The sequence below is a fragment of the Rissa tridactyla genome, chromosome 4 (genome assembly GCF_028500815.1).
Source record: "Rissa tridactyla isolate bRisTri1 chromosome 4, bRisTri1.patW.cur.20221130, whole genome shotgun sequence".
Taxonomy (NCBI): domain Eukaryota; kingdom Metazoa; phylum Chordata; class Aves; order Charadriiformes; family Laridae; genus Rissa; species Rissa tridactyla.
Window position 1 is genome coordinate 91386790 of NC_071469.1, and position 16909 is coordinate 91403698.

At 55.0% G+C, this 16909-nt stretch overlaps 2 protein-coding genes across 2 annotated transcripts; both read right to left on the bottom strand.

Annotated features, from left to right (window-relative positions):
* Positions 1–2132: 2132 nt before the first annotated feature.
* FOXL1 (forkhead box L1) lies at positions 2133–4479 on the bottom strand. Its single transcript, XM_054199781.1, has 2 exons — positions 4188–4479; positions 2133–3218 (listed from the first exon to the last, which is right to left on the bottom strand). Exon 2 carries the CDS (start codon positions 3054–3056, stop codon positions 2133–2135), a length of 924 nt encoding a protein of 307 aa, XP_054055756.1. The 5' UTR covers positions 3057–3218; positions 4188–4479.
* A 5631-nt stretch (positions 4480–10110) lies between these two features.
* FOXC2 (forkhead box C2) lies at positions 10111–11969 on the bottom strand. Its single transcript, XM_054199780.1, has one exon. The coding sequence runs from the start codon at positions 11584–11586 to the stop codon at positions 10111–10113; it is 1476 nt and encodes a 491-aa protein (XP_054055755.1). The 5' UTR covers positions 11587–11969.
* Positions 11970–16909: the final 4940 nt, after the last annotated feature.

The window sequence follows — 16909 nt, forward strand, 5'->3', positions numbered from 1 at the left end:
CACGGACTCCAAAAAGACCAGCGATGTCAGCCCCGAGCCTTGAACAGAAACCTTCTGGCAAGGTGGCCACTTATTGAACTTGCTACAATACCTGTCTTCGATTACACGCAGGAGTGGCACCGTAGGGACGCGGGATTTCACGCAGAGAGCATTAATCCTCTCGGCGCTTGCCCAGCCCTGTAAATCATGGTGAGGGCACATGCGGCTTTGGGCAGTGACACCTTCACTTTGACAAGCTTGTGAGGTTTTTTTAATTCAGTGCCATAGCTTTCAAGGATGGACTCAATAGATATTCAAACAGGAATTCTCAGAAATAGGAAGGATATAAGAGATTTTATTTAAATAAAGTCTATCTTGAAAAATTTATATAAAAAGCTGACATCCCCTTTTTTACTCTCTTTTTTCCACAGTGAGAAGCTGTAGTTCTCCCTACCCAGGGATCCACCTCTGAGCATCTTTCTTTTGGGAAATCATCGTCAGTTCCCACCTTTTGGAGGTTTTCTGTACTTCCCCAAGTACAGAAAGTACTTCCCCAAGAGCTCTTTGCCTTCTGCTGAAATGAGCCCCTCGGAGCTCCTGGTCCAGGTGTCAAGGCAGTTTGACGCTGGCCGTCCTCTGCAAAAGCTGAATCCCAACTCACCTGAGAAACCCAGATTTCCAATAGTCCGGGCGCTAATTTAAGGACAGGCTTTGCCGGTGAGACGGGGTGGGATGGAGGAAGGGGAGGGAGGAATACAATCATTTTGGGAACCATTATCTCAGTCACAGGGAATGAGTAATTTCCCAGGCCCCTATTTTTAGCCTCTCCCGCTTTTTACCTCTCCTGCAGCGTGATCCATCGTGCCATCACCGGGATATTTGCACCAGAGCTCGCTGCTGTGTCCAGCAGCGGGGCCTTCTCCTCGGTCCTCCGGCTGCACAAGCCAAGGGGTGTTTTACAACGCATCAGCCACAGTCCTGAACAAAATACTTTTATTGGATATAGGTTTAGTTTCATAATGAAAATCGAGAATATAGATTTTTTTTTTTCCAAAAGGGCATTTATCCACTAATATACAAAAAGCCTCTATTTATGGCAAAAAAAAAATAATTATTCCTGATTGCTTGTAATGTGTCTGGATTCTTCCTTCTTTAAGAAAAAAGAAAACTTCAGAAACATAGCTGATGTCTTTTTTTTTTTTTTTTTTTTCCTGGAAATTGTCCGGGTCGTTAACACGACTACTTCAAAACACAAAGACCAGCCTCCACAACCCTGCTCCAGTATTTTTTTGGTCAGAAGCAACTGCTCCCAGCAAGACGTGGAAACCGGCCACTTCTCCACGTTCACAAGGTGTTTGCTCGTCCATCCCCCTCTCTCCGGCCACATCAGTGAGACGGCAACGCTATCACGATACTCGAGAAGCACAAGTGCTAGGCAGGATACCAGCTTGCGTTAACGCCATGAATTATATACAGCGCTGAGTCAAAGCAAACAAGATTGTGCAGAATGTCTGGATTGTTTGGTCTGCCTTTATTTCAGCTCCGGTTACCTGCCTTTTACCCACTCGGAGGACTGGGCCGCTGGGGCAATATCAGGAATTATTACGTGCAGGCACCCGCGAGTACTAATGGGAAAATAAAACTCAGCCTCCTCCCCCAAGGATGGAAGGGGCGGTTTTTGTTTTCAAAAGAAAAAGAAAAAATAAAAATAAAAAAAAAAAAAAGAAGAAAACCGGAGACCTGAAGGGCTTGGCAGAAACCAGATGTGGGACACCTGAGGGATGCAAAGACTAAAGGTGCAGAGCAAACCCAATGGGGCTTGGAGGCCAGCATGGGACACCCCCCCACACACTGCCTGCCTCCGTATCTCCACCACCCACGGGAAAAGAAAGCCGTTTTACCTTGAAAAGTCGATCTGGTAGGGGTGGGAGGCAATCGCTAAAGAGAGCTCCGCAGCAAGACGTGCCTTGAAAATGCCCTGAAATCCTGAGTCACCTTTTAACATCGCTTCTTATGGGGTTTTTTTTGGTCTTTACCTGCTTGGTGAGGTCTGAGTCTGGTCTCTCCCTCCCATCGCACCCCCGGAGCAGCGAAGAGGGGGGACGGGGAGGCTGGGGGCGGGGGGGGGAGGGGGTGCTATAATTCTGGGGCAGCTACTGGAAATTAAATACCGCCTCGGAGAAGTGGAGAGGGAAGCAGGAGAGGAAGGGGATGCCGATGTGGTAGAGCCTCCCGTGCACCTGGGAGTCGAGCATGAGGGAGGCATTGAGGGCCGGCCCGAAGCCACCGCTGGCCACCAGGGAGCCGCCGAGGCAACCGACCGGGCTCTCCCGGGCCGCTTTGGGGGCTGCCCCGGGGGGCGGCTGCCGCAGCCCCTGGGCGAGGATGCTCTCGATGCTGAAGCTGCGGCCCCGCGGGCCGCTCTTGTGCGGCGGGGCGGCGGCGGCGGCGGCGGCGGCGGCGGGGGCGGGCGGCCGGGGGGCGGCGGGGGCCGGGGCGCCGGGGGGGACCGCCTCCCCCCCGCCCGGCCTGGGGACCCCCTCGTCGCCCGAGTCCGCCGCCGAGCTCCCCTTGGCCCTTTTGGGTTCGTCGGGGCGGGCGGCCAGCCCCGCTTGCCCGCCGTGCGCGGGGGCCGAGCCGCCCTTCGCCTCCGGTGGCCCCGGGGCTTTGGGCTTCCTCTTCCTCCGGCGGTAGTTGCCGTTCTCGAACATGTCCAGGCAGCGGGGGTCCAGGGTCCAGTAGCTGCCCTTGCCGGGCCGCCCCTTCTCCCGCGGCACCTTGACGAAGCAGTCGTTGAGGGAGAGGTTGTGGCGGATGCTGTTCTGCCAGCCCTGCTTGTTGTCGTGATAGAAGGGGAAGCGGTCCATGATGAACTGGTAGATGCCGCTGAGGGTCACCTTCTGCTCCGGAGCCTCTTTGATGGCCATGGCGATGAGGGCGATGTAGCTGTAGGGGGGCTTCTGCGGGGGGTCCTGCCGGGAGATGGCACCGCTGGGGGCGAAGCCCAGGGCGGCCGGGAGGTACACCATGGAGGGGCTGCCCATGGCGGAGAGGTGGCTGCCGTAGATGTGGCTCATCGCCGGCGGGCTCTCAGCTCCGGGTCTTCCCCCTCGGAGCCCAGCGAAGGGACGGGGCAGGGCAGGAACCTGGGACGAGTCCACCGGGGAGAGATTTGTGCGAGCTCAGATCCCAGCCCTGCCTGAAGCAGCTCGCTCTGCCTCTGTCCCTGCTTCATAGCTCTTAAAAAAAAAAAAAAAAAAAAAAAAAAAAAAGGGAGGGAAAAAAAAAGTTAAATAATTGTTGTAAGTTTGCTATTATATGTTGACTTAGCACTGGAAAATAAATTGTCTCTGATAAACAGTCGTTTGTGTTCTCAGCCCACCCACATTAATTAAAATTTCATTGCTACAAAACTCCAAGCTCTCTCCACGTGTCTTGCTGGTACCAGCCAATGGTCTCCGGGTTATTCCTTCATTTGTTTATAGAATTAGTCTGTTGATAAGTCTGCCCACCCAAGTCGAATCAAGCTGTGTTTATTTGGAAAAATTTCCGGGCACCCAATATATAAACGCACTGATCTGATGTTTGAAATATCACGTCCACCCTTTGACGCTGCAAGCACACACAGCAGAGCAGGATGTTCGCTGCTGGAGCTCGGGGAGCAGCGGGCAAGGATCCCCGCAGGAAAACCGGGGCATTAAACAACAACAACAACAACAACAAAAAATAATAATAATAACTAAAAATTGAAAGAATGGAAGAAAAAAGGGACCGATGAGAGGAGCAGGCAGCGCTGCGACGGGGAGGAAGGGAAAGGGGCTGTCTGGAGTCCGGAGGAAGGGGGGGGCCCAGGTGTGGCGGGCGTCCCCGGACGGAGCCTGCACCTCCCCGTGTGGGGACCCGGCTCGGAGCGGTGGCCGGGGCCGGTCCTGTCCCCCCCCCACCCCCCTCCACGCCTCGTCGCGACGGGCCACCCGGGAGCGGGTGGAGGGCGAGCCCTGGGCTCAGCCCCGGGCAAGTAGGGCTGCGCCGGGGGAGTCGCCCGGGGGCTGCAGCGAGCTTCATAAAAGGGGAATTTGGCAGGCGCGGGGAGGAGAGTCAGTATTTGTGAATGCGGGCCTGTTGCTTTATATTATGTACTTTCCTGTTTATAACAAGGAGGGGGATTATAACAACTTTACAAGTGCACACAGCTGGCCGGTGCTTACATTAGGAATTTGTGATGCTCTTTTTCTGTATAAACGTCCAGGTTTGGGGCTGTGTTTTGTGTTGTTGGATTTTATATATATATATTTATTTTCATATAAAACTGATGTAACAGTTTTAATCCGAGGCCCCGAGGGATTCCGATGCAGTTGGAGGTGTCGGCTGTTTCCCCAGCCCCCCGCGGCTCAGACCTGCGTTAGCCCCCGGGGAGACCCTGTTCCGTAGAGCACCACTTCTCCGGGGGGAGGGAAGAGGAGGATCCCTTCTTCCTTCGGAGAGAAATATCCCATCAGTGCAGCTCCCACGACCGTGGTGGGACTTTTACCTGGCAGGGGAAGAGGTAAAAGCCGGGCTCCGAGGTGTCCGGCCCTGGCGATGCCCCCCCCCCCCGCCCCGCTCCGCCTCGGACCTCCCTGCAAGCTCCCCAGCACCCGTGGGGTTTCTCACCCACTCCTGCTCCCCTCCTGCCGTTCCCCCAGTCAACCACCGGGCGAAGGGGTTGCACCCCCGGGCTAAAAACCAGCGCGCTGGCTGTGGAGCCCCAGATGAATCCTAAAGGCTGCAAGCCGCCATGCGAGCCTGGGAAATACAGCCGGGGTGCGGAGGGAGGTGGCTTCTCGGGCGGGGGTGGGGGGGGTCTCCCCGCTCACTGGCTGGTCCCACGCAGGGGAAGGGAAACCCACCCCTCTAACACCGCCCTTGCCGCTACCGCCGCATCCACACACACCCCCCCCTGCGGCGCACACACCCGCCGGCCCCGGGAGCTGCAGGAGCCATCCATAACGCGTGCTATAAATGCAATAAACCCCTAAATAAATAAAAAAAAAAAAGGTGAGGCAGGAGAAGGGTTTGGGGACGGGCAAGGCTCCTCTCATCTCGACCCTGGGGACCAGCACTCCCAGGACCCCCCCCGCCTTGAGCATCCTTGCCGGGGAGGGATGGGGCAGACCCCGGCTGCTCTAACACGCCCGGCGCATCCTCAGGGCAGCCCTGCCGAGGCCAAGGGTGCCCCCCCCACCCCCCCAACCCCCTCCTCTCCCCACCTCGGGGAGTCCCCCGCTCCTTGGGACGCTCCAAGCACGGATTATTAAAACAATAAATACTCGCGTGTACGGCAGGAGACAGGCACACGGGCTCCCGCTCACTCCCCGAGCTCCCTCCCCCAGTAAAATTCTTGCTTCCTCCTTGTTTTCCCCTCTTCTCCTCTTCGCGGTAGGAAATCCTTGGAGGCGGGGATGCGGCTTTTCTGTCCGCTCCTTCTTCCCGGCTCGTGTGCTGCCTGCCGTCTGTTCCTCCTCTGCCGGCGGCATCGCCGGAGCTCGCCGCGTTATCCGCCCGGGAGCAGCCCTCCGAGCGGCTCCGACGGATGCGGGGGGGACCGGGGGGGACCGGGGAGGCGAGCGGTGCGGCGGAGAGGGGCTTTGTTGTTGTTGTTGTCGTCGCTCTTCCCCTGAACGGAAAAAAAAAAAAAACAAAACACGGAGCCGGCGGTGGAGGCGCTCCTGGACGTGTTTCCCTTCCTCTCCGGCTGACAACCCCCTTTTAAAGCAGCAGCCAGGAGCGCTCCCGTCCGGGGCACCCGGGGGGAGCGGAGTGTAAAATAGGTGCTCCCCACTTCTGCTGCGTCCCAGCCTCGGGGGCAAGCAGGGGTGTAAATCAGTGCTCCCCACTTCTGCTGCATCCCGTCCCGGGGAGGGAGCAGGGCACGAATCGGTGCTCCCCACGCCTTGCTGCACCCCCCGACCGTGAGGGAGCAGGGATGTAAATCAGTGCTCCCCGCACCTTGCTGCATCCCGGGCCGGGGAGGGAGCAGGGGTGTAAAGCAGTGCACCCCACTTCTTCCTGCATCCCGGCCAGGGGGAAACAGAGGTGTAAATCCCTGCTCCCCGCTTCTGCTTCATCCCGGCCCAGCGGGAGCGGGGATATAAACTGGTGCTCCCCACTCTTTGCTACACCCCCGCCCGGGGGGAACGGGGGTGTAAATCTGTGCACCCCACTCCCGTCACAGCCCGGCCTGGGTCGCCTTAGACACGACCCCCGGGAGGGGCCCGGCGGGAGCTGCCCACCTCTCGCCCCCTCGCCGTGCGTGGCGCTGTACAGCTGCGAGGTCGCTCGATACTGACCCGAGGTTTGGGGTATATTTCTTTCTCTCCCGGCCTTCCGGCGCCTGGTATGAACTTTCTGTAAAGTCCCCTCCGAAGTGACAGAAGAGCTAGCGGCCTTCCCCAAAAACCTCCTGTGCGGCGCCTTCCCACGGCGCGTTGCCGAGCTCCAGGGGAGGTGGGACGGCTTGGGGGGGGACCAGACAGCTCCGTGCCTGGGTTGTGCAGAGACCTGGGGGGCTTCCTAAAGCCCTAAAGGGATTGTGTTTTACCCGTGTCCTGAAGCACCAGGGAAACGCTCCCTCGGCCGGGCTGCGAGGATATCTCACGCAGGGACCTTCCCGGCGGGAACGAGCTGGAAAACCGCTGTCCTTTCCCCTCCCGAAACCCTGAGGCGTCTGGGCTTTCGGACAGGTTTGCAAATCCGTAGATTAATGGCAGCGCAGCAAGAAAAAAAAAAAATAGTAATAAAACCCCATCCACCAACCTCATCCACTGCCCGGAACAGCGCTGGGCCCCGGCCCGGCGCAACGGGCCATGCAGCAGCTTCAGCCGCCCCCCCCTGGGGCCGAGCTTGGCCCTCCTGATCTGCTACAGGGGGGGTTTATGCTGGGCCTTCAGCTGCGAGGGTCTGCGGGGCCCGATCCGGCCGCGGCTGTCTGCAGCAGCTACCCCGGGCCTTCCTCCTTCCTTCCTTCCTTCCTTTCTTCCTCCTCCTCTGCCCCCGCCGGGCTGAAGTCACCTGTCGCGACAGACGCCTATCGCGTTATCGACCTCCATATCTCAGCTTTTAAATACAACCCCGAAAAGGTCCCTGCGCCCCGACTTTGCTCTCACCTCGCCTGCAAAATCAGCCCACCCAAAGGGGCTCCCCTCGGAATGGTGGGGGCGACTGGGGCTCGACGGAGAGGGGCAGATGACACCTGGGACAGGGCACAGCAAAGGGACAACGCTCTCAGCCCCCTGCCCCTGGGTGGGTGGCAGGGCTGGATGCCCACCCTGCTCCCGGTGAGGTTCCCTGCCAGCGGGAAGGACTGATCCTGCAAGCTCCCGGGCCCGCACCGCTCTCAGCAATAATTAGAGGCCTTGGTTTTTTCTGCCAAGCTCCTGAAATCCCGAAATCCTGAAATCACGAAATCCCGCCATCTCCGGAGCGCAGCAGCGCAGGGAGACAGGGACCGGGAGCAGCGCAGACCCCACGGGGGTGCATCCCACCGGGACAGGGAAAAAAAAAAACACACTAACAAGGGGTTGGGGAGGAAAGGAGGACCCCCAAGCCCAGCTCAAGCTGCGCCCCCCCAGGAACTGTCCAGCAGCAGCGGGGGGGGGGGTGGCAGAGTCCCCGGGGGGGGACGCCCCGGCCCCCAGCATCCCTGTCCACCGTGTGCCCAGCGCCCTTCTCTGTCCTGGGAAGGGGTGGGAGCATCAGCGGCCCCGGGATTTCTCGATGCGGGTGGGAAAACCCACGGCAGCCACCCGATTTCAGACACCTCCAGGAGGGCAGGAGCCCACCCGGCGCCCCCCCTGCCGCCGGGCTCCAGGCGGGGAGAAAACACGCGGGGAAGTGGGCTGCGCCATGGGAAGAATTCTTCCCCGCTTTTTTTTTTTTTTTCATACTTTCACCCTATAATTCCTTTTTACCCTTTTATCCTGTTTATTGTCTTTTTACCCTATTTTTTTTTACCCTTTATCCTATTTATTTTCTCGCTTTAAAATAGCACATCGGGTTTTGTTGCATTAAAAAAAAAAAAAAAAAGAGAAAGAAAAGAAAAAAATAAAAACCACCCTCTGAGAGCCAGGAAAAATGGCAAGAGTTTTACAAGAATGTTCCTTAAAATACAGATCAAGTGAGACTCGGACATTTTTCCTCATTTAAACCGAGAGTTTCGGTGCTTTTTGCCAGCTTTCTAGCGCTTGTGAAATTTACCCCATCAAAACCAATTTATATCATCGATTTTAACAGCCTCCCACGCGTATGACCGCTGCCTAAGCCAGCCAGGGCTACGAGGGGTATTGGGGGGGGGGGGGGGGGCTGCGGGAGGTGGAAGCGGGGCACGGCCGGGGAACGGTCCCGGGAAATGTTGGACGGCTGAGCCTCTGGGCAGCTGAGAAGTCCCAAAGAGCCCTCCCAAAATCTGCTTCGGACTCTCCCGGCATTTCCATGCCTTTGGCATTGCTGTTCCCCTGCGCTTCTGCCTTAGGTTAAAGCTGCTTTAGCAGGTTAAGGTTGATTTGGGGGGGGAAAAAAAATGCACAGCATCTGTCAGCGCCCGGCATCGCGAATAGGAGCTTAAATAGATAAGGAGAAGGTTAAAATCAGCCAAATCTTCACACGGGAGAGGATTTTAAAGCTTTAAATGATTCCGAAATAAACTTTCCACCTTCTTTTAGGCACCGCAGCGAGTTCGGGTTTAAGCGAGCGGCCTTAGCACCCGCTCGTAGCTTTTCGGGTTTCCTTTTAAAAAAAAAAAGGGTGTTTTTCTGTTTGTTTTCTGTCGTGGGAAGAGCCGGCTCCGGGCGCTGGGACAGGCGAAGGACCGCACAAGGCCTGCGCTTGCAGGGACGGGGCAAAGGAAGCAGGAATCCTGCTCCCTGACGCTCCTTTTTTATCCCGTTCTCCTCATCGGAGGCCTGGGAAAGTTCCCCCGAATTTCAATCTGGCCAAGGATTCGGGATTGAGGGAGAAAGGCGATGCTCAGACCCGGCCGCCCCCGCGGTGTTTTACTCATTTCCCCCCCCCGCAGTTGTATTATTTCCAGCTCCCCACGTGAACTAAACCTTAGATCAAAGATGTAATCATAATAACAAATCTTTAGGCTCCAGAAAAAAAAGACTTTGCTTTAAAAGCAGCTAGTTTTTCTCATGAAGGAAAGATGGAGGGAGGAAAAAAAACCCTGCAAAACCCCACGTATATACACAGACAAGCGCCAGACTTGGAGCAGAAAAAAACAGCACGGATTTATTTTAAGGTAAGTACAACAATTAGGACCACATAAGACAAACGAACTTTGAAGCAGGTTAAAGCAAATAGTCCTTAGGAATGGTCAAGATGAAATCTATTATACAAAACATCACACGTCGTAAATAATAATAAAAAAGTATCAGATACTTTGTCTTTTTTTTTTCTTTCTAAAAAAAATCCACCAGCAAAAAATAAATTATTTCAACGTCTTGCGAAAAGAACAGCTCTAAAACGAAAGAAACTCTATTGCATAATTGTACAGAGAAGAAAAAGAAATCACTTGTCATTAATTTGGACATTAGGAATCGTTGGGCGAGACAAAAATAATCCAGTGAACTCAACTTTAAATATTATATTAATGGCTCTGAAAAACAGCCTGATTAGAAATCCACACATATTTTTACAGTACAACAGAGAACTTTAAAAATACCCAGGACATATATTTATATATATATATAATTATATATTTTTTTCTTTTAAAACGTATAAATGGTCGTTGTGATATTGGTCCATAACTTATTTTTTCTGAGACCCCCTATACTTTAGCATATAAAATTTGCCACTTTTAGATAGACATATATATAAAATTATTCCTTTTTTTTTTTTTTGTTTAGGAGAGACCCCCCTTTTCAAGTAGAATTTACTTGCCTGGAATTTAAGGAGGCCCCGAACGGGGCTTGGGATCTATAAACTCTGTGGTCCCCAGGTCCACGGGGAAGCTGTCAGATTATTTTATTGTATTTTTTTCCCCTCCGTCTGAAGCGTTTGGTGTGGTTTTATTTCCCCTAATCGTTTTTTAACAATAATAATTATTAATAATTTTTTTTTTTTTTGGCTTGGGGGGGGGGGGGTCGCGGCTACTCAGTACTTAGTGCAGTCGTAGGAGTAGGGGGCGGCGTGGCGGTATAGGGAGGGCGCGGATCTGTAGGGGATCTGACAGGCGGAGTTGCTGCTCACCTGGTGGTCGCTGAGCGAGGCGCTCTCCATCCCCAGCCGGTGCGAGGTGAACATTTCCCGGACGTTGGGAAAAGTCTGCTGTTGGGAGCCAAAAGTGTGGCCAGGCAGGTGGCTCAGCTCAGCCCCGTGGTTGAGGTACCAGGAAGCGGTGGGTTGCCCCCCCGCCGCCCCTCCGCCGCCGCCGTGGGGGTGATGCCCGCTCCCCAGCCCGCCCTCCTGCCCCGAGGGCAGGCTCAGGGTGCCGAGGGGCGATGGGGCACCGGTGGGATGCTCGGCCAGACCCTCCTCCAGCGGTGCGGGGGGCACGCACATGTGGCCCGGCCTCTCGCCGCTGTAGAGGCTCATGGCCCGCATGCTGCAGTGGTAGCTCCCACTAGTGTCCAGGGCCTGGCTGCACGCCGCGCTGTAGCCCGACGGTTGCCCCGCCGGGTAGCCCAGCGGCATCCCGGCGCCCGTCCTGCCCGAGGCGGCACTCACCGGGCTGAGATCCCCCGCGGGGGAAGTCCGCAGGGTCATGATGCTCTCCACGCTGAAGCCCGGTAGCCCGTTACCGGCGGGGTGATGCTCGGGCAGCGAGCCCTCGGGGGAGGCGGCGGCGGGGGGCGAGGCGGCGCTGCGGGGGCTGTCCCGCAGGGCCCCGCCGCTGGCCGGGCTCAGCGTCTCCACCTTGGTGATCACCGGCAGCTCGGGAGACGCCGTCTCGCTCTTGATCACCACCTTCTTCTCGGAGGCCGGCGCCGAGGCGGAGGAGGAGGAAGAGGAGGAGGAGGCTTCCTTGGGGAGGTCGGCGCCGGGCAGCCCGGGGGGCTTGGGCTGCTCCTTCAGCAGCCGTTCCCGGGCCTCCTCCTTCTCCTTGGAGACATCCTTCTTCTTGAAGCGTCTCCGGCGGCGCAGGAAGCTGCCGTTCTCGAACATGTTGTAGGAGTCGGGGTCCAGGGTCCAGTAGCTGCCCTTGCCCGGCTTCTTGTCGTCGCGGGGCACCTTGACGAAGCACTCGTTGAGGGAGAGGTTGTGGCGGATGCTGTTCTGCCAGCCCTGCTTGTTCTCGCGGTAGAAAGGGAAGCGGTCCATGATGAACTGGTAAATCCCATTGAGCGTGATCTTCTTGTCGGGGGCGTTCTGGATGGCCATGGTGATGAGGGCGATGTAGCTGTAAGGTGGCTTCACCAGGTCCTTGGGGGCGGCGGGTTGGTGGGGGTGGTAGGGGCCGTAGGAGCGCCCCATCCCCGCCGCGTACTGCTCGGCGTGGCCCGAGTAGACGCTCATGGGGTTGCCCATGCCGCCGTACGTCCCCGCCGTCCGGTAATAGTTCTGCTCGCTTAAATACGGCACCACTCCCAAAGCGTTGGGGTCCGAGACGGAGTAGCGAGCCTGCATCATGGAGAGGGGCTTCCCGCGGCCGGGGAGGAGAGGAAAAGGAGGAGAAGGAGGAGGGTGGAAGGGCCTCACCCCCGTCCGGGACCCCTCTGCGGAGATGGAAGAGGGGAGAGAGAGTCTCGGAGACGAGCTCAATCCCGGCGTGTCCTCTAGCAGCGGCACGGCAGCAGCATCCTCCGGGTCGCCGGGGCAGGGTGGTCTCTGGCCGCCTCTCCCTCCCTCTTTATTACTCTGATATACTACACACCAACGGCCCGAGCCCGGGAGGCGGGGAGTGTGTGTGCGTGTGGGGAACCCTATTCTCGCAGGAAAAGGGAATTATATATATATAAAAAAATATAATAATAATAAAAAATAAGGGGGGAAAAAAAAAAAAAACAAAACAAAAAAAAGAAAGCAGCCTTGCGGAAAACCAAATCTTGTCACAACCAAGGGCCCCGAACTCTCCCGGAGCCCGCCGGGCCCCTGCCGAGGGAGGGAGGGGAGGGGGGTGGGTGGGTTCAGCGCGGAGCCGCCGAGCTCCCTCCCGGCCGCGCCGCCGCCTCCCGGGCTCGCCCTGCGCCGCCCGCCCGCTTTTACCGCCCGCCGGCCCCGCCCCCCGCCCGCCGACCCCGAGCAGCCAATGGGCGAGCGCGGCCCCGACGCCGCAGCCAATGGGGAGGCAGGCGGGGGCCCGCGCGCGGCGCACGCAGGCACACGCCACACACACACATACACACGCGCGCGCGCGCTCGCGCGACCGCGCTTTACTCTCAAATTATACATATGCCGTTAAAAAATTACATGTAGCCCCTTCTTCTATAATTTTAACGTTTTGGACCCACAAGGAGCCGGCGCAGAGCGGGTCCGGCCGGGGGCTCCGCTCAGCCCGCGGCACCTTCCCTCGCGCTGCACCAAAAAGCGAAGTATTTAAGCACTTTTTTCTTTCTTTTTTTTTTTTTTTTTTTTTTTTCGATCGCAAGGACGGCGGGAGTCGCGACACAGCGCGTATCGCCCCGCGGTGCCGACGTAACGGTGCCACTCTGCCCGGCAGGTCCTTCTCCCCCCACACCTTTTTTTTATAAATATATCTATTTTCAGTGAAATGGGCCGGCGGTTCCTCGCCCGGCGCCAGGAAAGGCCACCGGCTCCCTCCCCGCCGTGCTCGCCCGGTGGCGAATGGCATCTCGTCCCGCTTTGCCCCTCGCACCCCGGCCCCGCCGTCGCCGGGGGCTGAGAAGTTCCTCTGCATCTTTGGGGGATTTTGAGGGCATTTTACTATTTTTATTATTTTTTTAAAAAAAGGAAACAGTCCGCACACATAAGTGGCTTCCTTTTTTTTTTTTCGTTCCGGCCATTGAGACGGATTTTCTTGTGTATGTGAAATCCGCCCCTCTGCCTTTTCTCTAATGATTTCATTAGAGGCAATCAGAGGGGGACAATTAGGGACGCGTGGTGACCAAGTGTAAACTCGGGTTTTGGGAAAACCGCTGCCAGCCGCCCTGTCCCGCCCGGGAGAAGCGAGGATCTGCCCGGCGAAGAAAAGAAGGTGGGAAACAGCGACTTCCCCCTTCCCCGCTCCGCCAAAAAAAAAAAAAAAAAAAAAATTAGCCGCTGCAAAATCGATTCGAGCCCGATGAGATCGAGATAAGGTCGAAATTAATTAGCTGTCACTTCGGCAAGTCTCCTTCCCGCTGCCTCCCCCGAGTCCCGGGCTGCTCCTGCTCTGATTCTAAGTGGTGATTTTTTGGTTTCTTACACTGTAATTCTGCCTTTCCCTCCTTGCAATTTGTGGGGCTTCGTAAGGCTTTAAAGAAAGATTTATTATTTTTTTTCCCCCCAAAGTCAGACTGTGATTTTTGCTGGTCCCTTCCCCGCTCCCAGCCGGGACGGTGGCGACGAGACCGCAGCCGGCTCCGGCCGTGGGAACTCGGCGGTGCTGTTAATTACCGGAGATTTTCTTAATAAGAAAGGAAACGATTTTATGCGATAGACGGGAGAAAAAGAAAAAAAAAAAAACAGAGGCAGCTCCTCTACAAAGAGGTATCATTAAAAATTATCTGCGATGGAAAAATTGGTTGGGAAGTTTCGCCGGACGCTTGGAAATCGTTATTTAATTTTGATGGAAATAAACGTAAAAGTTCTGTGGGTTTTTTTTTCATAAACCGAGCAAACGTCCGGGGGATTTTTTATGAAAAAAAAAATAGTAAATTCTGCGAGGTCTGCTGATACTTTCCATGTAAATGTAAGACCACCGAGAAAACATTTTTTATTTTTTTTTCTGGAATAATTTGAGAACGACTTCACGTTTTTATCTTCGGTTTTCAAAGAAATCATATTTCTTATAAAAACTAGGGCGTTTTCTCAGCGTACATAAGCACACAGGATTTCTTAAACAACATAACTTTTGAAAAGGCAGGAATTTTTCAATGCAAAAGCTTGAGCAAAGCCACCCCTGCGGTGTCCTAGAGCTGTCCCTTCCTAGAAGCCTGGTACGCTCTCGAGAAATAACCTTGATGGAATCTTACCTCTCCTCGGCTGAAAACTTTACCGAGATTAATTTCTACAGAAAACCGAGAAGCAGCAAAAGGTCTTTGCTTGCTGCAGCTGGGAACGTAACAGAGACTCAACCAACGGGCTCGGGAAAGCCCAAACTTCAAATCGCAGGAAGGGAAAAAAAAAAATAAATAAACCCCATCATTATGAAAAATACCCAGCTTCCAACGGGGGGAGCGCAAGGAGAGGAGTCCTTCCCAGCGAGAGGCAGGGGGGAAGCGCTCTCTCCCCCCGGGCACGGCGGGCTTCTCCCTCCCGTCCTCCGCGGGACTCCGGCGGCGGCGTTCGCCCGACGAACCCGCACAGCCCCGGGCCGGGAGGCGGCGGGTTTCCCTCCGCAGCTTTTATTTGCCTTTGGCGAGCACCCGAGAGCAGCAACCCGGACCCTTCCACTCCCCGAGGGCTCTCCCCGCGCCTCGGGGGCTGCCCGGGCCCCGGGGCGGGCGGGCGCTCGGGGCGGCCGGTGCCGGCGGCGGGAGCAGCGCTCACCTGCCCGCCCCGGGGACTCGGAGCGGCGTGTGCTGCCCCCCAGGGGACACCGAAGGCCTTGCACGGCCCCACCGGCACAGCACCGCGTCCTCGGTTGTGCGGGAGTAACGCGCGGGGGAGGAGGAGAGGGAGAGAAGGAGAGACAGGGAGAAAGGGGGCGAGGGAACAATCGAGGCAGGGGGGGAACGAGACAGAGGATCAAAGGGAGAGAGAGTGAGCAGGCAAGAAAGAAAGAAAGAAAGAGCAAGAAGTGTGTGAGAGAGAAAGGGAATGGGAACAAGAGAGAAAGCAAGCATCAGTGGCAAAAAGAAAAAGGAAGAGGGAAAAAAAGAAAGAGAGGAGAGAAAGAGAGAGAGAAACAAAGAAGAAAAGAAGGAAAGAAAGAGAAACAGAGAGAGGAATAAAGAAGGAAAGAGAGGGAGAAAGAGAGAAAGGAGAAGGAAAGAAAGAAAGACATAAACAGAGAGAGGAATAAAGAAGGAAAGAAGGAAAGAGAGAGAAAGAAAGGAAAGAAGGACAGAAAGAGAGGAAAAAGAGAGAAAGAGAGAGAGAAAGAAAGAGGGAAAGAGAGAAAGACAAAGAAAGAAAGAAGGAAAGAACAGAATAAAAGAAGGCAAGCAGGAAGGAGAGAAAGAGAGAGATACAGGAATAAAGAAGCAAAGAAGGGGCGAGAGAAAAAGAGAAGGAGAGAGGGAGACAAAGACAGAGAGAAAGAAGGAAAGAAAGAAAGAAAAGGAAAAGCTCTGTCTTGGCAATGCAAACAGTGGCACCAGTCCAGCTAAGACCCACCGATGCACGTGGCTTTCTGCTTGTTCACCGCTTTTGCATCTGTACTGGCACCGATGCAGGGGACGGCACCCACAGCTCGCACCAGGGGGGCTGACACAAGCCCCACACTTACTTCCCAGCAGCAGGGGACGTTGCTGGGCTCAGACAGGTTAGCCCGGGCCAGCCCCACCTGCCCTAACGAGCCTCCTTCTCTGGGTTATTTCGTATGCACAAAAATTCAGTCATACGCTGTTTATTCACATGTGGAAATCCATTTCGCAGTGGTCAGAAAGACTAGTTTCTAGTACCCAGCTAATATGCTGTACGAATGAAAACCTCATTAAATACCGTTGCCTCTAAAATTTGTAGGCTATTTTTAATTTTCAATATCCAAAACCAAGCAGAGTGATATCGCTAGCTCAGTGCTCCCCTTTGGGTGCATTTTGTCCGTTTTCCGTGGCTGGCCTTGTGTGCTCAGCCTGCACTTCAGAGAAATGATTCCCGCAGCGCAAGGAGTTTCTTTCTCCATTGTTCACAGGGTTTGTATTAATCTGGCACTCCCTTTTTCTAGGTGTTTTCACAAATTGTGTTTCAAGCAAGAGCTGCATTTTGTCTTCTGTATGAAAGCCCGGTGTCCTTTTTTAACCTCTTTCACTAGACTATTTTATTCAATTTGTTAAAATGGATGTTAGAAGTGATCCAGGCACCTCCAATAGACTAATTCCATTTACGGGGATGTTGGTGGCCCTGTCTGCTTCCCTCTGAAGAGAGACTTTCTGGTGGCATCTGTACCAGCCACACCAGGCTGCTAGAGCTAATGCTAAAGGCTGCGGTACATGTCATAGAAGAAGCCCTGGAAAAGCAATTTGGAGCAAATTTCAGACCTGTACAATCAAAGCAGAGAACTGAACCAGCGGAAGAGACATCACCTATTAGCAAACTCCTTGTTTGCTTAAGGCCAAGTACCCTGATTTCTAGAAACCCAGCTCAGGCTCTTTTTTGGAAGACAAATCCACGTAAGGAACAGCTTTACTGGGCGTCTTTCATGGAGGTTGAAGGGAGATGTAGGTGGTCTGGTAGGATCTCAGCCTCCCTTGATTGTTAACGTATCAATTAACATCACTGTTGCTACCTCACTCACTTTCCCTTCCTCAAAGGAGAGGAGGAGCAGAGTGTGTTGGAGTGGAAACAAGCCCCACGAGCTGCAGCGTGGCGATTTGGGGTGACAACGGACAGACAGACAGCGTCAGCACTCGCAGCCCGGGAGCACAAATCGCAATGCTGAATTACAGAGAGGTTGTAAATTGCTCACCAAAGGCCCGATCCTGAACTCCCCGCAGAGATATCAAAGTCGCTGGGAGTTTTCCGTGAGTAGGAAGTGGAGGAATGAGCTTCAAACATTTAGGCCCAGCTCCACATGGGTGGTCTATTATGCCTGGACGGATTCCCACTGGCTCCAGCAGCACTCCGAGGTAGTGAAAAGGCTCTTCCTAAATGCACCCCATTGCAGAACCAGGGCTTTAAGTACTTTCTT

Bases quoted from the DNA above. Each gene is read 5' to 3' on its own strand.
- FOXL1 (XM_054199781.1), bottom strand. From the start codon at position 3,056: ATGAGCCACATCTACGGCAGCCACCTCTCCGCCATGGGCAGCCCCTCC.
- FOXC2 (XM_054199780.1), bottom strand. From the start codon at position 11,586: ATGATGCAGGCTCGCTACTCCGTCTCGGACCCCAACGCTTTGGGAGTG.